Genomic DNA, 20,237 nt, shown 5'->3' with positions numbered 1-20,237 from the left:
GACTGGGAAAATCAGGTTGGTAGTGGATCCCAAGAAAAGGAATTTGTGGAATGTCTACAAGATGGCTTTTTGGAGCAGCTTGTGGTGGAGCCCACTAGGGAACAGGCAATTCTAGATTTAGTGATGTGTAATGAGGCAGATTTGATAAGGGAGTTTAAGGTGAAGGAACCCTTAGGAGTAAGTGACAATAATATGATAGAATTTACCCTGCAATTTGAGAGGAAAAAGCTGGAATCAGATGTAACGGTATTACAGTTGAATAAAGGCAACTACAGAGGCATGAGGGAGGCGCTGGCCAGAATTGACAGGGAGATGAGCCTAGCAGGAAAGACAGTGGAACAGCAATGGCAGGAATTTCTGGGAGTAATTTGGGAGACACAGCAAAAATTCATCCCTAGGAAGAAGAAGCATACTAAAGGGAGGACGAGGCATCCATGGCTGACAAGGGAAGTCAGGGACAGCATAAATGCTAAAGAGAAAGCATACAATGTGGCGAAGAGCAGTGGGAAACCATGGGATTGGGAAGCCTACGAAGACCAACAGAGGACACCTAAAAAAGCAATAAGGAGGGGGAAGATTAAATATGAGGGTAAACTAGCCAGTAATATAAAAGAAGATTGCAAGAGTTTTTTTAGATATATAAAAGGTAAGAGAGAGGCAAAAGTGGACATTGGGCCGCTGGAAAATGACGCTGGAGAAGTAGTAGTGGGGAACAAAGAAATGGCGGAGGAACTGAATAGGTACTTTGTGTCAGTCTTCACAGTGGAAGACACGAGTGACATCCCCAAAGTTCAAGAGAGTCGGGGGGCAGAGGTGAGTATGGTGGCCATTACCAAGGAGAAGGTGCTAGGAAAACTGAAAGGTCTGAAGGTGGATAAATCACCGGGACCAGATGGATTACACCCCAGAGTTCTGAAGGAGATAGCTGAAGAGATAGTGGAGGTGTTAGTGGTGATCTTTCAGGAATCACTGGAGTCAGGGAGGGTCCCAGAGGACTGGAAAATCGCTAATGTAACCCCCCTGTTTAAGAAGGGAGTGAGGCAAAAGACGGGAAATTACAGGCCGATTAGCCTGACCTCGGTTGTTGGTAAGATTTTAGAGTCCATTATTAAGGATGAGATTTCAGAATACTTGGAAGTGCATGGTAAAATCGGGCAAAGTCAGCATGGTTTCATCAAGGGGAGGTCATGCCTGACAAATCTGTTAGAATTCTTTGAGGAGGTAACGAGTAGGTTAGACAAAGGAGAGCCAATGGATGTTATCTACTTGGACTTCCAGAAGGCCTTGGACAAGATGCCACACAGGAGGCTGCTCAGTAAGATAAGAGCCCATGGTGTTAGAGGCAATGGATAGAAGATTGGCTGTCTGGCAGGAGGCAGAGAGTGGGGATAAGGGGGTCCTTCTCAGGATGGCGGCCGGTGACCAGTGGAGTTCCGCAGGGGTCAGTGTTGGGACCACAACTTTTCACTTTATACATTAATGATCTAGATGAAAGAACTGAGGGCATCCTGGCTAAGTTTGCAGATGATACAAAGATAGGTGGAGGGACAGGTAGTATTGAGGAGGAGGGGAGGCTGCAGAAGGATTTGGACAGGTTAGTAGAATGGGCAAAGAAGTGGCAGATGGAATACAATGGGGGGAAGTGTGAGGTCATGCACTTTGGTAGGAAGAATAGAGACATGGACTATTTTCTAAATGGGGAGAGAATTCAGAAATCTGGAGTACAAAGGGACTTGGGAGTCCTAGTCCAGGATTCTCTTAAGGTTAACTTGCAGGTTGAGTCAGTATTTAGGAAGGCAAATGCAATGTTGCCATTTATTTCGAGAGGACTAGAATGTAAAAGCAGGGATGTGCTGCTGAGGCTTTATAAGGCTCTGGTCAGACCACATTTAGAATATTGTGAGCAATTTTGGGCCCCGTATCTCAGGAAGGATGTGCTGGCCCTGGACAGGGTCCAGAGGAGGTTCACGAGAATGATCCCAGGAATGAAAGGCTTAACATATGAGGAACGTTTGAGGACTCTGGGTCTGACACTTGATCTACTTGGTCCACCACAGTTCCAAGAGCGCATCTTTTCCTGTTGGATCGGCCACACACTGCTGTAGAAAATTTTCCTGAACACAATCTAGGAGCTTTTGTCCGTCTCCACCCTTTACACAACCATTGTCCAAGTCTATGTTTGGGAATTAAAGTTCCCCACTATAACTACTCTATAATGCTTGCATCACTCTGCAATTTCCCTACAGATTTGTTCTTCTACATCCTTCTCACTATTTGGCAGTCTATAGTCTACACCGAGCAATGTAATTGCACTCGTTTTGTTCCTTAGCTCTAGCTAAGTTGATTCTATCCTTGAACCCTCTGGGACATCCTCCTTCTCCAGCACTGCAATGCTCTCCTTAACCAATACCCCCACCCCTCGTCCTTTCCTATCTTTTCTGAACATCTTGTACCTGGGAATATTTAGCACCCAGTTCTGCCCTTTCTTGAGCCAGGTCTCTGTCATCGCCACAACATCATATTTCCACATGGCAATCTGCGCCTGTAACTCCCCAATCTTGTTTACTATACTCCGTACATTCACATACATGCATAGTAACCCTGATTTAGATTTTGTTACTTTCTCCCTCACCCCAGCTTCACCTATTAACTTACTATTCTCTATACTAGTGCTATCTGTCCCTCCCAGTATTTTGTGCACCCTGGTATTCCTCTATGATCTTTTTTCTTGGTTCCCGCACCCCTGCCAAGTTAGTTTAAAGCCCTCCCAACAGCATTAGCAAAATGCCCCGAAAGGAACTCAGTCCCAGCTCTGTTCAGGTGCAACCCATCTGGCTTGTACAGATGCCATCTTCCTCAGAGCTAGTCCCAGTGTCCCAGGAATATAAAGCCCTCCTTCCTGCACCATCGTTCCAGCCACGAATTCATCTGCCTTATCCTCCTATTTCTGTACTCACTGGCATGTGGCACTGGGAGTAATCTGGAGATTACTACATTTGAGGTCCTACTTGCTAATTTTCTATCTAGCTCCCTAAATTCTGATTGCAGGACAACATCCCCCAGCCTACCTAAGTAGGTTGTGGACCAATGTGGACCATGACCTCTGGCTGTTCACCCTCCCCCACAAGAATTTTCTGCATCCGCTCTGCGACATCCTTCATCCTGGCAACATACCATCCTGGAGTCATGTCTGTGGCCACAGAAATGCTTGCCTGTTCCCCTAACCAATAAATCCCCTATCACTATTGCTCTTTCTTTCTTCTTCCTCCCCTCCTGTACAGCCAAGCCGCTCATGGTGCCACAAACTTGGCTCTGACTGCACTCCTCTGAAGAACCAGTGCCCTTAAGAGCTTCCAAAACGGAAAGCCGATTTGTGAGCGGGACCCCAGGGGACTCCTGCATTACCTGCCTATTCCTCTTGGACTGCCTGGTAGTCACTCATTCCCTCTCTGCCTCCAGGCCCTTAAGCTGCGGCTTGAATGCGCTATCCACGTAGCTCTCAGCTTCTCGGATGCACCACAGTGACTCCAGCCGCCGCTTGAGCTCTGAAGCCCAGAGCTCAGGTTTCTGCAGCTGGCAACACTTCCTGCACATGCGGTCATCTAAGACACTGCTAGCGTCCGTGACTTTGCACATAATTCAGGACACACATTCCACTTGACTGAGCTGCCTTGCCATGTCTTAACACTGCTTCCCTTACATTAACTTAATTCTACTTTGGATTATTTATATTACTTTATTATATCAGCCCTAAAATTCCCTTATTCCTGGAGCTTCTCAGGTAAATCCAAATATAGGTACTTGTTTAAAAATATTACACTTTTCTAATTTACTCACCAGGTCTTACTTATCAAGGCCGCCACTCTTCTTTTTGAGGAAAGATAGAAAAGGAATGGAGCACCTCCTCCCTCTTCAGCAAACTCCCTCAGTTACCTCTACTCTCGAACTCTAGCTGATTCTCACCCCATTTTTATAGCTCCGCTGCTCTCCTCTAGGTGCTGTTGTCTGCCTGGCTCGGGTTCCTCCTCTCACACTCTCCTCTAGATGCTGCTGACTGCCTGTCCCAGGGTTCTCCTCTCACACTCTCATCTAGGTGCTGCTGAGTGCCTGTCCCAGGGTCCTCCTCTCACACTCTCCTCTAGATGCTGCTGACTGCCTGTCCCAGGGTCCTCCTCTCACACTCTCCTCTAGGTGCTGCTGACTGCCTTCCCCAGGGCCCTCCTCTCACATTCTCCTGCTCTCGCACTCTTCTCTAGATGCTGCTGACTGCCTGTCCCAGGGTCCTCCTCTCACACTCTCCTCTAGGTGCTGCTGACTGCCTGCCCCAGGGTCCTCCTCTCGCACTCTCATCTAGGTGCTGCTGACTGCCTGTCCCAGGGTCTTCCTCTCACACTCTCATCTAGGTGCTGCTGACTGCCTATCCCAGGGTCCTCCTCTCACACTCTCATCTAGGTGCTGCTGACCGCCTGTCCCAGGGTTCTCCTCTCACACTCTCCTCTAGATGCTGCTGACTGCCTGTCCCAGGCTCCTCCTCTCACACTCTACTCTAGGTGCTGCAGACTGTCTATCCTAGGGTCCTCCCCTTGTACTCTCCTCTAGGTGCGGCTGACTGCCTGTCCCAGGGTCCTCCTCTCACACTCTCCTCTAGGTGCTGCTGACTGCCTGTCCTAGAGCCCTCCTGCCTGTGCTTCCCATCTGGTCCTGGGACTTTGGCTCTGGCATGTTGAAGCACTGCCTTTTCTGTCCACTAAAGCTCCTGTCCTACAGGGCCTAGAGAGCTGCCGGCCAATCAGATTTTCCGTCAGCTCTCTAAGGCAGGACTTCCTCCCGAGTGAGGGGTGGAAGTCCCGCCTACAGCCACTGAATGCTCAATCGAGCATGAAATGGCTGCGGGGAACTCGGGAATGGAAGCCTCGCCATCCAAAATATTCAGGCCTATAATGAACCATTTCACACCGGTTTCTCAGTAAATTAACATCTTTTAATATTACCTAAAAAAAATTTTAAATGGGTCCACTAGTGTCTTTGTGACAAAATGTAAACAAGTTTAATTTGAGGAGCCCCCTCGAATGGTCACAGATGGTGAAAACTTGCCATGGCCTTTAGTTTGATCTGGGGCCAGTTTTGTGGGGGGCAGGTGACTATAACGGTTTGTAAATCAACATTAAAGATCACAGACAAAATCAAAAAATGCTGGAAAAACTCAGCAGGTCTGACAGCACCCGTGGACAGAAAGACAGTGTTTGTATGACTCTTCTTCAGAGCTGAAGGGGAGTAGAATGTGGTGAAATGTATACTGTTTAAGGGGGGACAGAACAGGTGAAGCTGGATAGAAGGCGAGCGATAGGTGTCATATGTACTGGAAACGTCAACTCTGTCTTTCTCTCCACAGATGCTGTCAGACCTGCTGAGCTTTTCCAGCACTTTTTTTTTGTTTTTGTTTCAGATTTCCAGCATCTGCAGTATTTTGCTTTTATATTAAAGGTCAGAAATGGAATTTGTGCTCGTGATAACTTTAAATTGTCTTGATTTGTTTTAAGCTGATTTGGCCAATTTCCAGTGAGTTGGGCTAATAAAACCAATGCAAATTAATTGAAATGCTAAGCCAGCATAATGAGTGGTGCATTTATACATCAGGGCATCTATTTCAATAGTGTCTGGTGACCTTATGCTCTTTTATACTCTGTGGTTTAAATGAGCTACAAATAGCTCAGAATGTGAATTCAGATGAGTTTATACTGTGGTTTGTTCATAAAATGTGACAATCAACTGAGGAGTTATTTCACTTCAACAGCAGACTTAATTACAGGCACACTTTTCCCCCAACATGGTGTCTAACTCTTGCATTCCTTATAAAGTTTGATGGGATTAAGAAAAAGACTCCAAAGCTCACCCTGCTTAAAAGAATTTTCTGATTGACAGCAAGTTTGCCCATTAAATTCAACTCTCAATTCGGTGCTGTTAAATTAGAATTAAAAATTATGTGCTTAAAGTTTGAAATTGTTGAATCAGCTAGCAAGCTCACCCACGACACACTCCTCCAGCTCCCTTGCTCTCTGTCAATCACCCAGTGCCACATCATCATTAATGCTATTTAATTCCTCTGAGATGAAAGCCTTTGAGCTGTTATATGGATTAAAATAGCAAATGATGGAGGGGGTCAGATAGTATGGGTTGCAGCATCAAAATCAGGAGGATTCTGCACAAACTCAGGAATATAGGACTAGGCCATTCAGCCCTTTGAGCCTGCTCCACTATTCAATAAGATCATGGCTTTGCTATAACCCTTGACTCCTTAGGCTATCAAAAATCTGTCTACCTCTGCCTTGAATAAATGATCCAGTCTCCCAGCCTTCTGGGGAAGAGGATACCACTGACTAACAACAATTTGAGGGGACAAATTTCTCCCTGCCTCATGTTAGATCTCTTATTCTTAAATTGTGTGCCCTGGTTCTAGTCTCTCCCTCTAGGTATGTACCTATCAAATCCCCTCAGGGTCTTACATGTTTTAATAGGATCACATCTCATTCTTCTAAACTCCAATGGGCATAGGCCCGACCTGTCCAACTTTTCTTCAAAAGATAAGCCCTTCATCCCAGGAATGAGTTCAGTGAACCTTCTCTAAACTGCTTCCAAGGCAATTATATCGTTTTTCAAATAAGGAGACCAAAACTGTACACAATATTCCAGGTGTGATCTCACCAACACCCTGTGCAGTTGCAGTAAAACTTTGCGATATTTATATTCCATTTGCCTTGCAATAAACACCAACATTCAATATGCCTTTCTAAACACTTGGGGCAGAAATTTCCCCATGCTCGGGCAGGCTGGTCAGGAGTGGGCACGGAGCCGATCACCGCCCGCGATCGGGTCTGCGCTGCCATTTTATGCGGGCGGGCCAATTAAGACCCGCCCAGCGTAATGCACAACTCCCGAGGATAGCGGGAGTGGGCGGACAGCGACGAGAGTGCAATGACCGCCAGGTCCAATGGCGACCCTGCGGCCTGTTTAAATGAATTGCCGGCAGCCTTGAAAAGGCTGATCACAATGGCCAGTAGAAGGGCTCATCAAAGCGCTGCTGGAGAGCAGGCCAGGCTAGAGGGTAGGGCAGCGGGGCAAGCCAGGCCGGAGGGTAGGGCAGTGGGGCAGGCCAGGCCGGAGGGTAGGGCAGTGGGGTAGGCCAGGCCGGAGGGTAGGGCAGTGGGGCAGTGTGCTCCATGGTTTTCTGATGAGTGCCTAGCTGCCCTCCTGGAGGAGGTGGCAGTGAGGCGGGAGGTCCTCGTTCCGAGGGATGGGAGGCGGAGGTCAGCTCCCATGACGTGGTGCAACGCATGTGGGTCCAGTGCCGCAAGCGATTCAACAACCTCTTACGCTCGGGAAGGGTGAGTACCATGTTGGCAGAGGTCACTTAATACAGCCGGTAGCCTTTCCCCCCAAGGCCACCAACCCCTACCCCCCACGCACCCCCACACTCACAACTCTGATTGCAGTTACAGCATTGAATCCTTCACGACATGTATCCCTCGCTGGGTGTACCAGCAGATATTGCCCATGCCTAGCTGACCCTGAGAGGGTTGAGCTGAGATGGGTTCTGCACCCGCAGCATGTGTGACACTGACACCCAGAGTATAGAATGGGGGGAAACTCAAGGATTTGCACCTAGGCGCAGTGCTGGTACTGGGAAGCATGTCAAAGTCAGGGTGCTAACATGCTGGGAGGGGAGCTTCCAGGTGGCGGGGCACCAATCCATCTGCTGCCCTTGGGTTCCACATGCTTGTGCCTCTTTGCTTTACAAGGTTAGACCGTGTGGTGCCAAATGTGATGGAGGCAGCATTTGAGTAAGGAGGGGTGGTCAGGCCTGGTTTCTTTGCGTGAGTGTGCAGCAGCTGCGGGGTGACGGAGTACTGGAGTCCTGCAATGTCCCACTCTGGCTGGGTTGGCAGGGATGCGATGGGAATCCAGGTACAGGCTGGACTAATCAATGCTCCTCTCTCCTTTTTAGGAGAAGACTGCGCACACAACGCTGCCCAGCGGATGAGGACTGCGGAGGCCAGGCCCAGTAGGCCATTGTGACTAGATACGAGCAGGAGGCGATGGATCTGGTGAGGCGCCATGCGCCCAGGTCCACCAATGGTGGTGAGGCTGTGATGCCAGGGGGAGGTATATTTGCTGAGCACTGAGATCACCATGTGTGTCCCAGCAGCCATGGCAGTGCTGAATGCTCAGTGATTGAAGTTTGCAACATGGGTTGATCATTGATTATGGAAGGATGAGCGCATACTCATCTGGGGGACAGGGATGCATATTGACATTGTCTGCTCTGTAACTAATCAAATTAGCAAGGGTAGAAGATTGGCTGGCTGGTAAAAAGCGAGAGTATGTATAAATGGGTCTTTTTCAGATTGGCAGGTTGTGACGAGTGGCGTCCCACAGGGGTCTGTACTGGGGCGTCAACTTTTTATGATTTACATCAATGACTTAGATGAAGGGAGTGAAGAAATGGTAGCTAAATTTGCAGATGACATGAAGATAGGTAGGAAAGAATGTTGTGAAGAGGACATGAGGAGGTTGCAGATGGATATAGATAGGTTGAGTGACTGGGCAAAGATCTGGCAAATGGAGTTTAAGGTGGAAAAATGTGAAATTGTCCACTTTGGCAGGAAGAACAATAAAGCAGATTATTACTTAAATGGAGAACAGCTGCATAATTCTGAGGTGCAGAGGGATCTAGGTGTTCTAGTACGAGTCACAATAAGTTAGTACGCAAGTAAAGCAAGTAATTAAGAAGGCTAATGGAATGCTATCCTTTATTATGAGAAGGATTGAACATAAAAGTAAGGGTGTTATGCTTCAGTTATACAGTGCAATGGTGAAATTGCACCACGATCACTGTGTGCAGTTTTGGTTTCCTTATTTAAGGAAGGATGTAAATGCATTGGAGGCGGTTCAAATGAGGTTTAGTAGATTGATACCTGGAATGAATGGGTTGTCTCATGAGGAAAGGTTGGGCAGACCGGGCTTTTTTCCACTGGAGTTTAGAAGAATGAGGGATTACTTGATTGAAGTATACAAAATCCTGAACGGCCTTGACAAGGTGGATGTGGGAAGGATGTTTCCTCTTGTGGGTGAGTCCAGAACTAGGGGGCACTGTTTTAAAATTAGGGGTCGCCCTTTTAGAACGGAGATGAGGCGAAATTTTTTTCTCTCAGAGGTTTGTGCAACTTTGGAACTCTCCGCCTCAGAAGGTGGTGGAGGCAGAGTCATTGAATATTTTTAAGGCAGAGGTAGATAGATTCTTGTTAGGCAAGGGAATCAAAGGTTATTGGGGTTAGATGGGAATGTGGAAATCGAAACACAAGAAGAAGAAGATCAGCCACGATCTTATTGAATGGCGGAGCAGGCACGAGAGGCCGAATGGTCTACTCCTGTTCCTATTTCTTATGATCTTATGTCCAAATGCAGCAAGACCTAGACAATATCCAGGCTTGGGCTGACAAGTGTTAAGTAACATTCATGCCACACAAATGCCAGGCAATTGCCATCTCCAAAAGAGAAGCTCTAACCACTGACCCTTGGCATTCAAATATATTACCTCACTATCAACATCCTGGGGGTTACCATTAACCAGAAAATGAACTGGATTAGCCATATAAATGCTGTGGATACAAGAGCAGGTCAGAAGTTAGGGATCCTGTGATGAGTAACTCACCTCATGACTCCCCAAAGCCTGTCCACAATCTACACGGCACAGGTCAGGGGTTTGAGGGAGTACTCTCCACTTACCTGGATGAGTGCAGTTCCAACAACACTCAACAAGCTTGATGCCATCCAGGACAAAGCAGCCCATTTGATTGACTCCCCATCCACAAACATTCACTCCCTCCACCACTGACGCACAGTGGTAGCAGTGTGTACCATCTACAAGATGCACTGCAGAAACTCACCAAGGCTCCTTAGGCAGCACCTTCCAAACCCATGACCACTACCATCCAGAAGGACAAGGGCAGCAGACACATGGGAAAACCAACACCTGGAAGTTCCTCTCCAAGCCACTCATTATCCTGGCTTGAAAATATATTGCTGTTCCTTCACTGTTGCTGGGTCAAAATCCTTGAACTCCCTCCCTAATAGCACTGTGGATGTACCTACACCACAAGGACTGCAGTGTTTCAAGAAGGCAGCTCACCACCTTCTCAAGGACAATTAAGGATGGGCAAATACTGCTGACCTAGCCAGTGATACCCACATCCCATCAATGAATAAATTAAAAAATGGTGGATTTGAGTCTGACTTCATCTTCCTCCTGATTGTCATAATACACAAGGAAGCATTTGTGTGTAAATTCTTCCTCATACTCCTTATGACCATTTTTCTGCTCCTGCTTCGCTTGTTGCTGGAGTGGATCTATATTTTAATTCATTCACGGGATGTGGGCATCACTAGCTCGGCCAGTATTTATTGCTCATCACTAATTGTCCTGAGAAGTTGGTGGTGAGCTTCCTTCTTTAATCTGCAGAGCAGAAGATTTGAAGCTAACAATAAGTCAGTGTTACTCTCTTGGAATTTGGGCAATACAGAAGGCAGGTGGAAGTTTGTGCCCAAGAAATGCTCCACAGGATGTCAAGGCAACAAAACGTCAGTGTCAGGGTTCAGTCACACTAACCTGGTGCTCGCAATACCCTCTATCCTCATTACCTTCAACGGAAAAAATAGAATTCCACTCTATGAACTCCAAAGCCTTCTCTTCATAGGGAATGAGTTAAATTTGGAAATGTCCTAGCACCACTAGGAATCCCCTGTGCAAAAACTCCTCTAGGTGACCAGTGGTGGCATATCTTTTTGCATTGGTGCATCAGTGGTCTGCCTCGCATTGGCATTGTGATCCAATTTCTCCTGCAACAAGGTTGAGTGTGTGGGGGACATGGCTAACAGTGGAGTGTGTGTCAAATGACTTGAGAGAGCTGAAGAAAGAAATGTAGTGGTATCACCCTGTGGGAGGTAGGTATTTTAGAGCTGTGAATGTGTTACTGTTAGGAGAGATGGGTAGCCATGGTATAGGAAGCAGAATTTAACCACCACACCGCAGCCCCCCACCCACCCATTGAACTCTGACCCTAGACCCCCACCCTTCACTATGGTGCATTGAGAGAGGTTAGTTATTGAGCTGTTTCTTTGAGGAGGTAGAGAGTGTATTACTGCTCAGAGTGGTTACAGAAAGAAAAGAAAGGGTGCTGGTCTATTAACTTGACAGCCTTGGTAAAGTCATTGAACATCTCCTGGCACTGGTCTGCATTCCTGTGTGCTGAAGGGGTGGCATGAGTGACTTTTCTGGCAGGTATGCTGCCACTGACACACAACAACATGTCCCAGTCTCAATTTCCTTGAGGAAGGCTTGCAGATCAGACTTTGTGAAAATGAGGCACCTTCTCTACCTCGGTGCCTTGCTCTGGGCTCAGTTCTTGGGCTGCTTGAGCCAGCTTCCCATGTATTTGACAGGCAGAAGAAAAAGATTCATGGGGACCTGCAGTCATTTTAATTAATGGTCAACTGAGTGAGTCAAGGACTGTTCTTTACTTACCTGTTGTCCCTCAACATGTGGCTATTTTACGCTCGAGCGTGTTGGGCACATGCCCGCACGCTGAGTGAAAAAATTTGCTCCATGAGTGAGTGCATATCTTTTTGCATTGGTACATAAATTGTGTAGCTCAACATAAAGTAAAACTCCTCTTGATATCCAGAACAGTCTTTACTGCTGTATAGCTTTCTTATGGTTAGGTCATAAAACTTTGAGAGATTTTTTTGTCAGATTTTCTGAAGTCTTAGCTTCTAGCATTGCGCACGTTATTAAAATCAACAGCAGATTAACATATCTGCCATCGGGCCACCTCTTCTCTTCCCTAAACTAACCATGTATTAAGCACCTACCCAAGACATGACTACCATTCTAAAAGGATTGAAGAGGGCATTTATTTAAATTGTGGGTGTTGTATGTTCCAACCATTGTTAATCCCATCTGTCTCTTTAAGTGTTTACATTATTTTTCTGCACTTATCATGACAAAAGATGATAGCAAAAGGGAAAACACCACTTTGGGTATTCAGCATCAGTATCAGGATACACAAACAGTTTTCGCTGTAGGTCTTTTACAATCTCTTCACTTGGAATATTTAATGTAGGGTTCTGAACATGAAGAAATTCAAATTGTACTGAAGCCATTGCACTTCTTTTGAAATGTTCTTAATGCATTTGCTCAACATACGAATGTGTGAGCATATAAACTGAGCAGGAGTAGGCCATTCTGCCCTTCGAGCCTGCTCTAACATTTAATAAAATCATGGCAGTTCTGATTGTGGCCTCAACTCTACTTTCCTGCCTGAAACCCATAACATTTGATGCCCTTGTCAATCAAGAATTTATCTTACTCGGGCTTAAAAATATTCAATGACCCTGCCTCCTCTCCTCTGGGAAGAGAATTCCACAGGCTAACGGACTTGAGAGAAAAAATATTCTCCTTATCTCTGTGTTAAATGGGAGACCCCTTATTTCAGTCAGTCTCTCCCATTAGAGGAGCATCCACCCTGTCAAATGCCCTCAAAAACTCCAGCAAGTTTGCTCTTAAATCCTTGCCGACATTCCTAATTAAACCGCATTTTCCCAAGTGACTATTCATATTGTTTCGGGAGGCTTCCCCACCAGCAAGGTTAAACTGACTGGCCTGTAGCTTCTGGGCTTATCTTTACACCATTTTTTGGACAAGGGTGTAACATTTGCAATTCTCTAGTCCTCTGGCACAACACCGGAGTCTAATGAAGACTGGAAAATTATGGCCAGTGCCTCCGCAATTTCCACACTCATTTCCCTCAGTTTCCTTGGATGCATCGCATCCTGTCCTGGTACCTTATCCACTTTAAGTGCAGACGGCCTCTCCAATATCTCCTCCTTATCAATTTTAAACCCTTATAGAGTCTGAATTAGCCCCTCTCTCATCATGACCTGAGTACCATCTTGTTCCTTGCCAAAGGCAGATGCAAAGTATTCGTTTAATACCTCAGTCATGTCTCCTGCCTCCATGCATAAATCTGAACCTTCTATATGAGTGTTTCCCAACTGTTTCCCACTGTGATCCCATTTTGAGGTTTGAACATTGCTGTGACCCCAGAGGGTTTGCCAGGTTGGAGGGTTAGAGCTGTAAGAGTGGGGGTTGGGGGGAGCTATGAAAGTTGGGTTCTTTGCAGAGGTGTGAGAGCAGGAGAGGCTGTGGGTGCAGGTGGCTGCTTGAGCAATGGGGCTTTTAAATGAAAAGCGCCTGGCATTTTTAGAACAGGAATCAGGTCTCAAAGATCAGTCAGTTAAGTCATGCCCACAGTTAAAAGAAATGCAAGGGTTTAAAGGGGCCTCACAGCTGTTAACGCTCAGTTAGAGCTGCACGGCAGCCATTGCTACCTCGGCCCTTGCAACCCCAAAGTTTTGTCTCGTTATCCCACTGGGGATCATGACCCACAGTTTGGGAGGCCTTGTTCTATGTTCAGCCTGGTTCTCAGTTGTATTGTCCACCTAATATCTGTCGTAAACACACTTTTTCTTCTTCACCTTAATCTCTATCTCTTTTGTCAGCCATGAAGTTTTGGATTTATTTGCCTCACCTTCCCCTTCATGGGAATATACCTTGACATGTCCAAAATATCTCTTCTTTAAAGGCAGCCCTTGGTTCAGTTGCAGTTTTATCTGCCAACTTTTGGTTCCAATTGATCTGGGTCAGATCCGTTTCCATCCCACTGAAATTGTCTTTCTCTCAGTTAATTATTCTTACACTGGATTGCTCCTTGTCCTTTTCCATAACCAACCTCAGCCTTATGATACAATCCTGTTCCCTAAATGTTCCCCTGCTGATACTTGATCCACTTGGCCCTACCTCCTTCTCAAGAACTAGGTCCACTAATACCTCCTTTCTTGTTAGACTGGAAATATACTGCTTTAGAAAATTCTCCTGGACACACTCTAGGAACTCTTGCCCCTCACTTTCCTTTACACTACAGTACTACTATCCTAGCCTGTATTCAAATAATTAAAGTTCCCCATTATAATGATATAATTGATGAAAAAAACGACATGGGGCAGAATTTTCGGCTCGGCAAGGGGGGACGGGGCCAGCTCAGCAAGGCATAAAATGACACAGGGTGGTGTCAGGTGTGCATCCCGATGTCACCGCGCGTCATTTAGATTTTCAGTTCGGCGGGTGTGTAGCCGAGTCGGCTGTGCACCTGCCGAACTGTCAAAGGCCTATCAAGGCCTGTTAAAAACCAATTAAGGCAATCAACTGAGCTGCCTGTCCAACCTTAAGGTTAGCGGGCAGGCGAAGAGCCCAGGCGGCCTTCGCATTTTTCATGGAACCTCATCCACAGGCGGGATGAGGTTTCATGATTGATTTAAAATTTTCAGAAAATTTTTTATTAAAATTAATGCACATGTCCCAGCTCATGTGACAGTTTCACATGAGGGGACATGACATAAAATTTTCTTGCCACTTTATTACACTTTCTGGGCATAAAACTAATCTCCCTGAGGCACCTCTGTAACTCAGGATGATTTCTGTGCTCTTTCGCGCGCATATGTGAAAGAGCGCACTCCCGACTCAGGCAACACCCACCCCGCCCGCACAGGGAGCGCACAGAGCTTCCAGGTGCGTGTCATGCTGGACAGGACTTAATTGGCCCGCCTACGTAAAATGGCGGCGGGGACCCGATCGGGGGCACCAATCAGGTCCGCGCCCGCCCGCACCTGCTCCCGCATCTGCTCCCACATCGCCCACCCAACGGGCAGAAATTTTGCCCATGCTTTCAAAGCTTTTCATCTTGCACTCATCAGGACAAACGCAAGAATGGCAAATCTCAAAGGGATCAACAACTTATGTTGCATGAGAAGAGGATACTGACTGGTAGAGAAGTGGACTCTGATTGGTAGGGGCGTTGTCATGGACAATGCACCAAGGAACATTTCAGCAAAAACTTGGGAGTAACTGTTCTCTGGTACATTGTCCATGGCAACACTTCTACCAATCAAGCCCACTTGCCAACTAATCAGCACCTTCTTCTCTTACAGTATAAATTGTTCCCGTTGAGATTTGGTATTCTTGCGAACCTGTCCTGATGAGTGCAAGATGAAAAGGTTCGACAGCATGTCTCTTTTTTCAGCAATACTCAAGCTTTGTAGCCAGTCTATATTCGGGATAATTAAAGTCTTAACTACTTGATTATTCTCAGACATCTCTGTAATTTCCTTGCAAATTTGTTCCTTTACATCTTTCCCACTAGTAGGTGGCCTAGATTACACCAAGCAATGTGAATGCATCTTTTTTGTTTCTGAGCTTTGTGCAAATAGATTCTATCCTTGACCCCTATGGAACACCCTCTCTCTCTCCAGCATTGCAATGTTATGCTTAATTAATACTGCCTCCTCCTTTTCATCCCTTCCTATTTTTCCTGACCTCCTTGTATCCAGGAATATTTAATACCCAGGCCTGTTGTTCTTTGTGCCAGGTCTCTGTTATCTCTACAACATCATATTTCCACATGCCAATCTGGCAACACATAATTCTGGCTAGCTGGCTTACCAGAAACCATTTGTTTCACTGACTGAAGCATTTTCTTAACGTTCTTGTTCCCACACTTCTGGATGTTGCACCTCTGTTCCACATCTGGGAATGGTTCAAGTTCACAAATGCTGCTGTTCTCCACTGTCTTATTAGTTTCCAAGTTCACACATTTCACCACTCGCTGCTGGAAGCCTCCTCCACAGGATGCAGAGCACTACATTAATACAATATTTTTTTATATATATAACAGTGTAATATAAACAGAACTTCTATCTCCATTAATATAATAGAGGCAAACTTTAGACTTGTGTAAAAAATCCCTGTTGCCTCACTGATGGGAACATATTAATAATATAATCACTTGCTCCAGGTTCAAGTCAGTTACATATTTAATAACAGTATAAAAGCCTTTTTAAAAAAAAAACATTTCAATGCATTTAGATTTAAGGTTTGGATTTTATCCTCCCAAATTCCTCCACATTCATCATGAAAGTACCCCAAATGCAGGCAGTAAGGCCAATTTAATAGGAAGAAGCATGTGTCTGTTTTTGTTACATATCTCCAATGGACCCTCAGTGCCAGTAGCCAATGACCATGATTACAGCATTGGATTTCTACTCATGATACTGGACTCAGGCCCAATGCTAATGGCCTAAAGCCAGAAATTCAGGCAGCTTCAAACTATGTCAGGTGGAGCACACATCAAGTGGATTACAGCCAATAAATAGCATTTTGTTTTATTGCTAGGGACTTATAGATTTTTATCTAATGTTTTCAAAATCTGTCCACTGAAAACCAATCCCATTGGTTTATTGGGACTGTTAAAATACATTCTTACTACGTAGGATTACAGGATTTTCCCAAAGTTTTTACCAGTGTGTAGGGGATTATTTTCCCCAATTCCTTTTCTGCAAATCAGGGGCAATGAGCATAAGCCTGTGGTTTGACAGATAAAATAATGAAATAGACATTTAAATGAATTGAGACTGTGGACTCAGACTGAATTTTAAAACCCAGAACCTGCATTTCTAGAAAATCGAAAGTCTCAACGCCAATTAGTAGTGACATTTGTTTATAGATATTGCAAATATATTGCCTACCAATGTTTTATCAGGGAAGCTACCTTCCTGATGAAACTGCATTGCATGTTTTTAAAGCAATTTATGAAAAAGGAACATTCAGTGGTAACTACAGACAGCCTTTTACTAAAGCTTAGCTTGTAACAAAAAATGGTGGCGCGAATATCGGCTGAAACTTTTAAAATACTCAATTACCAGGAAATTACTGATTGGTTTGGATTTGATTTAAACTAGGCTGGTGGATGTGATTTAATGTAACTTGGATAGTAATATCTATTTTTTTGTCTAATAATAATAACATTTGTTTGTTCCTGGGGAATTAATGTTTACAGTCATGCAAAGGTTGAATTTTTGAGACCAATTTTTTTGCCAAAAGTCATGGGGGCAACTTTTGCAGGATGTTGATTTTTACATGAGTATATACTTTACCTATCCTAGAAGTTTGAAGAAGATCAAGTAATATGCACAGTTAAATTAACAGGATTGCAGAAACTGTTAATTAAGTTAATAAATGGGCCAATTTTCCACACATTTTGGGCCTTAAGTTCTGGGAGTGCTACTCCAATCGGTGGAAGTGTGACAGAGCAGCTAGAGCTCCTAGCCACTCCTGATTATGGATGCAAACACTCAGACAAATTTAATGACTGAGTCATCAATGTAAGATGTGACGTGCATGTGATGGGAGTAGGTGATCCACACTTGCAGAATGCTGGCACAAGAACACAAGCAAAAGGAGCAGGAGTAGAGTAGACCAAATGGCCTATCAAGTCTGCTTCGTCATTCTATATGATCATGGGCTTCAAATCCACTTTCCTGCCCACTCCCCATATCCCTCAAATCCCTAAGAGACCAAAAATCTGGCTATCCCTCCTTAAATGAATTCAACGATGGGGCATGTCAGGGGTGGCTTTTTTGAGGTCAAATGGGGGGGTGGTGAACCCTAATCCAGATGGTGTTCGGAGGTGGGTCCGATGAAGCTCGTGGAACCACCAAAGTTTGGGGCAGGGGTTCACTGGGCAGCCTGTTTGGCCTGGAGGAAACACTCCAGCTCCTCCTCTTCCACTGGCAATTCTGTAAAGGCACTTACCTCATGGATTTAACCAATCTCACCTCCTTTAAGAGGCCTGGGGAACTCAGCCACCTGTGGTTAAGAACAGATTGACTGTAAAAATGAAGGCATACAGCCTCATTATAATATTTAGTGACCAAACCACTTGGCATCAACTGCTTGGTTTCCTATCCCTCCTCTGTTGAAACTAGAAGTGGTTGGGCTCGGTTCCAGGTGCCTTACATTTTAACCTCTGATACAACCGTGAACCTACACCTCTCTAGCAGTTAAGGTTCTGCTCCGTGAGGTGAATACCCGCCACTGTCGTTGAGAATTTAAATTTAGTTTAAAATTTGGTAAAGTAGATCCATCAATAAAAGTGATCGTAACAAACCTAGTAATATCTTTAATATATATCTTTCAGTGAAGGCAAACCTGCTGTTCTTATCTGATCTGGCCTATAGGTGACCCCATTCCCACATTAATGTGGTGAATTCTTAACCAGGCCCTGGAGTGCCCTAACAAGCCACTCAGCTCTTGCCAGTGTGATGATCCTTGTGTTGTGGGGAAAATGCCAGTATTTTCTTGTGCGAAAGTTCCTTTAAGACCAAAGTGAAACTAAGATAATTCAGGAAAGAGGGGTAAATAGATTCCTAGTTATGAGGGTCCAAGAAATGCCCGTGTGACCTGAAGTTACTAATGGGAATGAAAGTGAAAAAACAAAGGGCAAATAGACAGCTATTTCAAAATCAATTTACAAATGGCCTCAGAGCCTGCAGTTCAGAACACAGAATTTATGTGAGGGGAAACAAGCAAAGCTCTCTACAAATAGACCAGTTTTTTGTTTTGCAGTAGGAAGAAAATGTAATTCCATACCCTCTTGGTGAAGCAAAGTGTGAGTAAGCTGAGTGTTTGTATCAGAAGACCAGACCGTGAACTGGATGTGTTGGTTGGTTGGTTGAAAAGGAACTCTGGAAAGCTATGTCATCAGGACTGTCATGACCCAAGTGAGAGAGGATTTGTAGATGTGAGCCTGCATAGGGTCAAGCATATCCTGGAACTTTGGATGGAATACAGTTGCCTGTGGAAGTGATTTGAGGGTCAAATCCATTGAATGGAAGTTAGAGATCCTATGTACCGGAGAATGAGTTGAAACAACTGAGATTGCACATGGTACTACAATAGTGCAGGAAGTGATGCGTGTGTCTAACTTGCCTGTTAATTAATGTTTGAAGTATGTTGATTTTGGTTTGATTGTTGCAGTAAAAGTTTTAAAAAGTTAAATCTTGACCATCGGTTTTCTTTCCATTGGCTCGTGGGGTTTTCTTTCCATTGGCTCACGGGGATTCCTTTCTTTTAAAAAGTTATCAGTCTCTACAGGGATTGTAACATCAGGGAGGAACAAAAAGTGCTGAATGTGCCCACATCCTGGGAATTAGTTTTTTAAAAAAAGACTTAACTACAATAGCTCTCATTTGAGTGGAGGAACACAGAGATGAAGGGGTACATAAACCACAGATTTTTGAAAGCATGTCTGCAGGTAGTAGAAGCCATACAAAGGTGAAAATGTTCTGGATTTTATATGTAGAGGCAGCTGATACAAAAGCAAGGTGATGGTGGGTTAATATAAGATGTTGGTCAGACTGGACGATTGTGTGCAGTTTGAGACATGCCATTACAGAAAGGATAAAGAAAGGCCATCAAAAATAAGGTTAGACGATAAGGGACTTGGATAACTAGAATGGTATTTACTTGAGCAGAGAAGGTTAAGGGGGCTTAATTGAAATTGTTCCTAGTTTTGAAAAGATTTTAGAAAGCTAAATAGTGAGATTATTTCCATTGATCCAAGAGTTAGTTATATGGGAGGATAAATTTACAGTTAACACTAGAATTTGGATGCCTTTTTTGGTGTAAAAAATTGTTCGAGTTCAGAATGTACAGAAATTATGGGCCGAATAACAGTTCAGACATCTCATGTTGCTCGAGGCAAACATTGGGCCCAAATAGTATACATGTAGTTTAATAGCGTTCTGGCATTGCAAGGTCCATTATCAACATACATCTGATTATATCAAAATGTTTTTAAAATGCAAGCCAAAAGGTGATAAAATGTGGTTGAAATAATCATTATGCTTAACTATTCAATTACTGAGATTCCCTCTTCAATTCTGATGTAGAATTAATGGTGATGCCCTGGGCTGCAACAAAAATTCAGGTTCCAAAGGTTGAACATTTGACTTGCCTCATTCCAGCTTCCAGCTACCCACTGGGTACATGGCTGAGCATTGCATGGCATGGTGGCATGAGGCCGAGCCTTCACGTTGCACTGTCCGTCCTCCGTACAGTGAACCAATCGTTTTTGTACCCCACCGCCACATGTTCTTGAACACTAGAGGCAAATGCAATCATGAGAAGGTCAAGAACTTTTAAAAAAAAAATCAAATTATGTAATTTCATTAAATTCGAAGTTTCTTTTGAATTGCAATAATTTGATCAAAGATGAGCATCTCCCTCCTAC

The 20,237-nt window shown here is 44.8% G+C and overlaps 1 protein-coding gene across 1 annotated transcript in view; it reads right to left on the bottom strand.

Annotated features, from left to right (window-relative positions):
- LOC144686486 (A disintegrin and metalloproteinase with thrombospondin motifs 12-like) overlaps nt 1-20,237 on the bottom strand; it is a 665,462-nt gene that overhangs the window by 51,901 nt on the left and 593,324 nt on the right. Inside the window, exons 22-23 of the mRNA XM_078551763.1 lie at nt 19,962-20,108; nt 15,651-15,806 (exon numbers count right to left, since the gene is read on the bottom strand). Of these exons, the coding sequence (XP_078407889.1) occupies nt 15,651-15,806; nt 19,962-20,108 (303 nt within the window). The remainder of the gene's footprint in view (nt 1-15,650; nt 15,807-19,961; nt 20,109-20,237) is intronic.

Source organism: Cetorhinus maximus, chromosome 1 (assembly GCF_964194155.1).
Source record: "Cetorhinus maximus chromosome 1, sCetMax3.hap1.1, whole genome shotgun sequence".
NCBI classification, from domain to species: Eukaryota; Metazoa; Chordata; class Chondrichthyes; order Lamniformes; family Cetorhinidae; genus Cetorhinus; species Cetorhinus maximus.
This window is presented reverse-complemented; position numbering and strand designations above follow the sequence as displayed.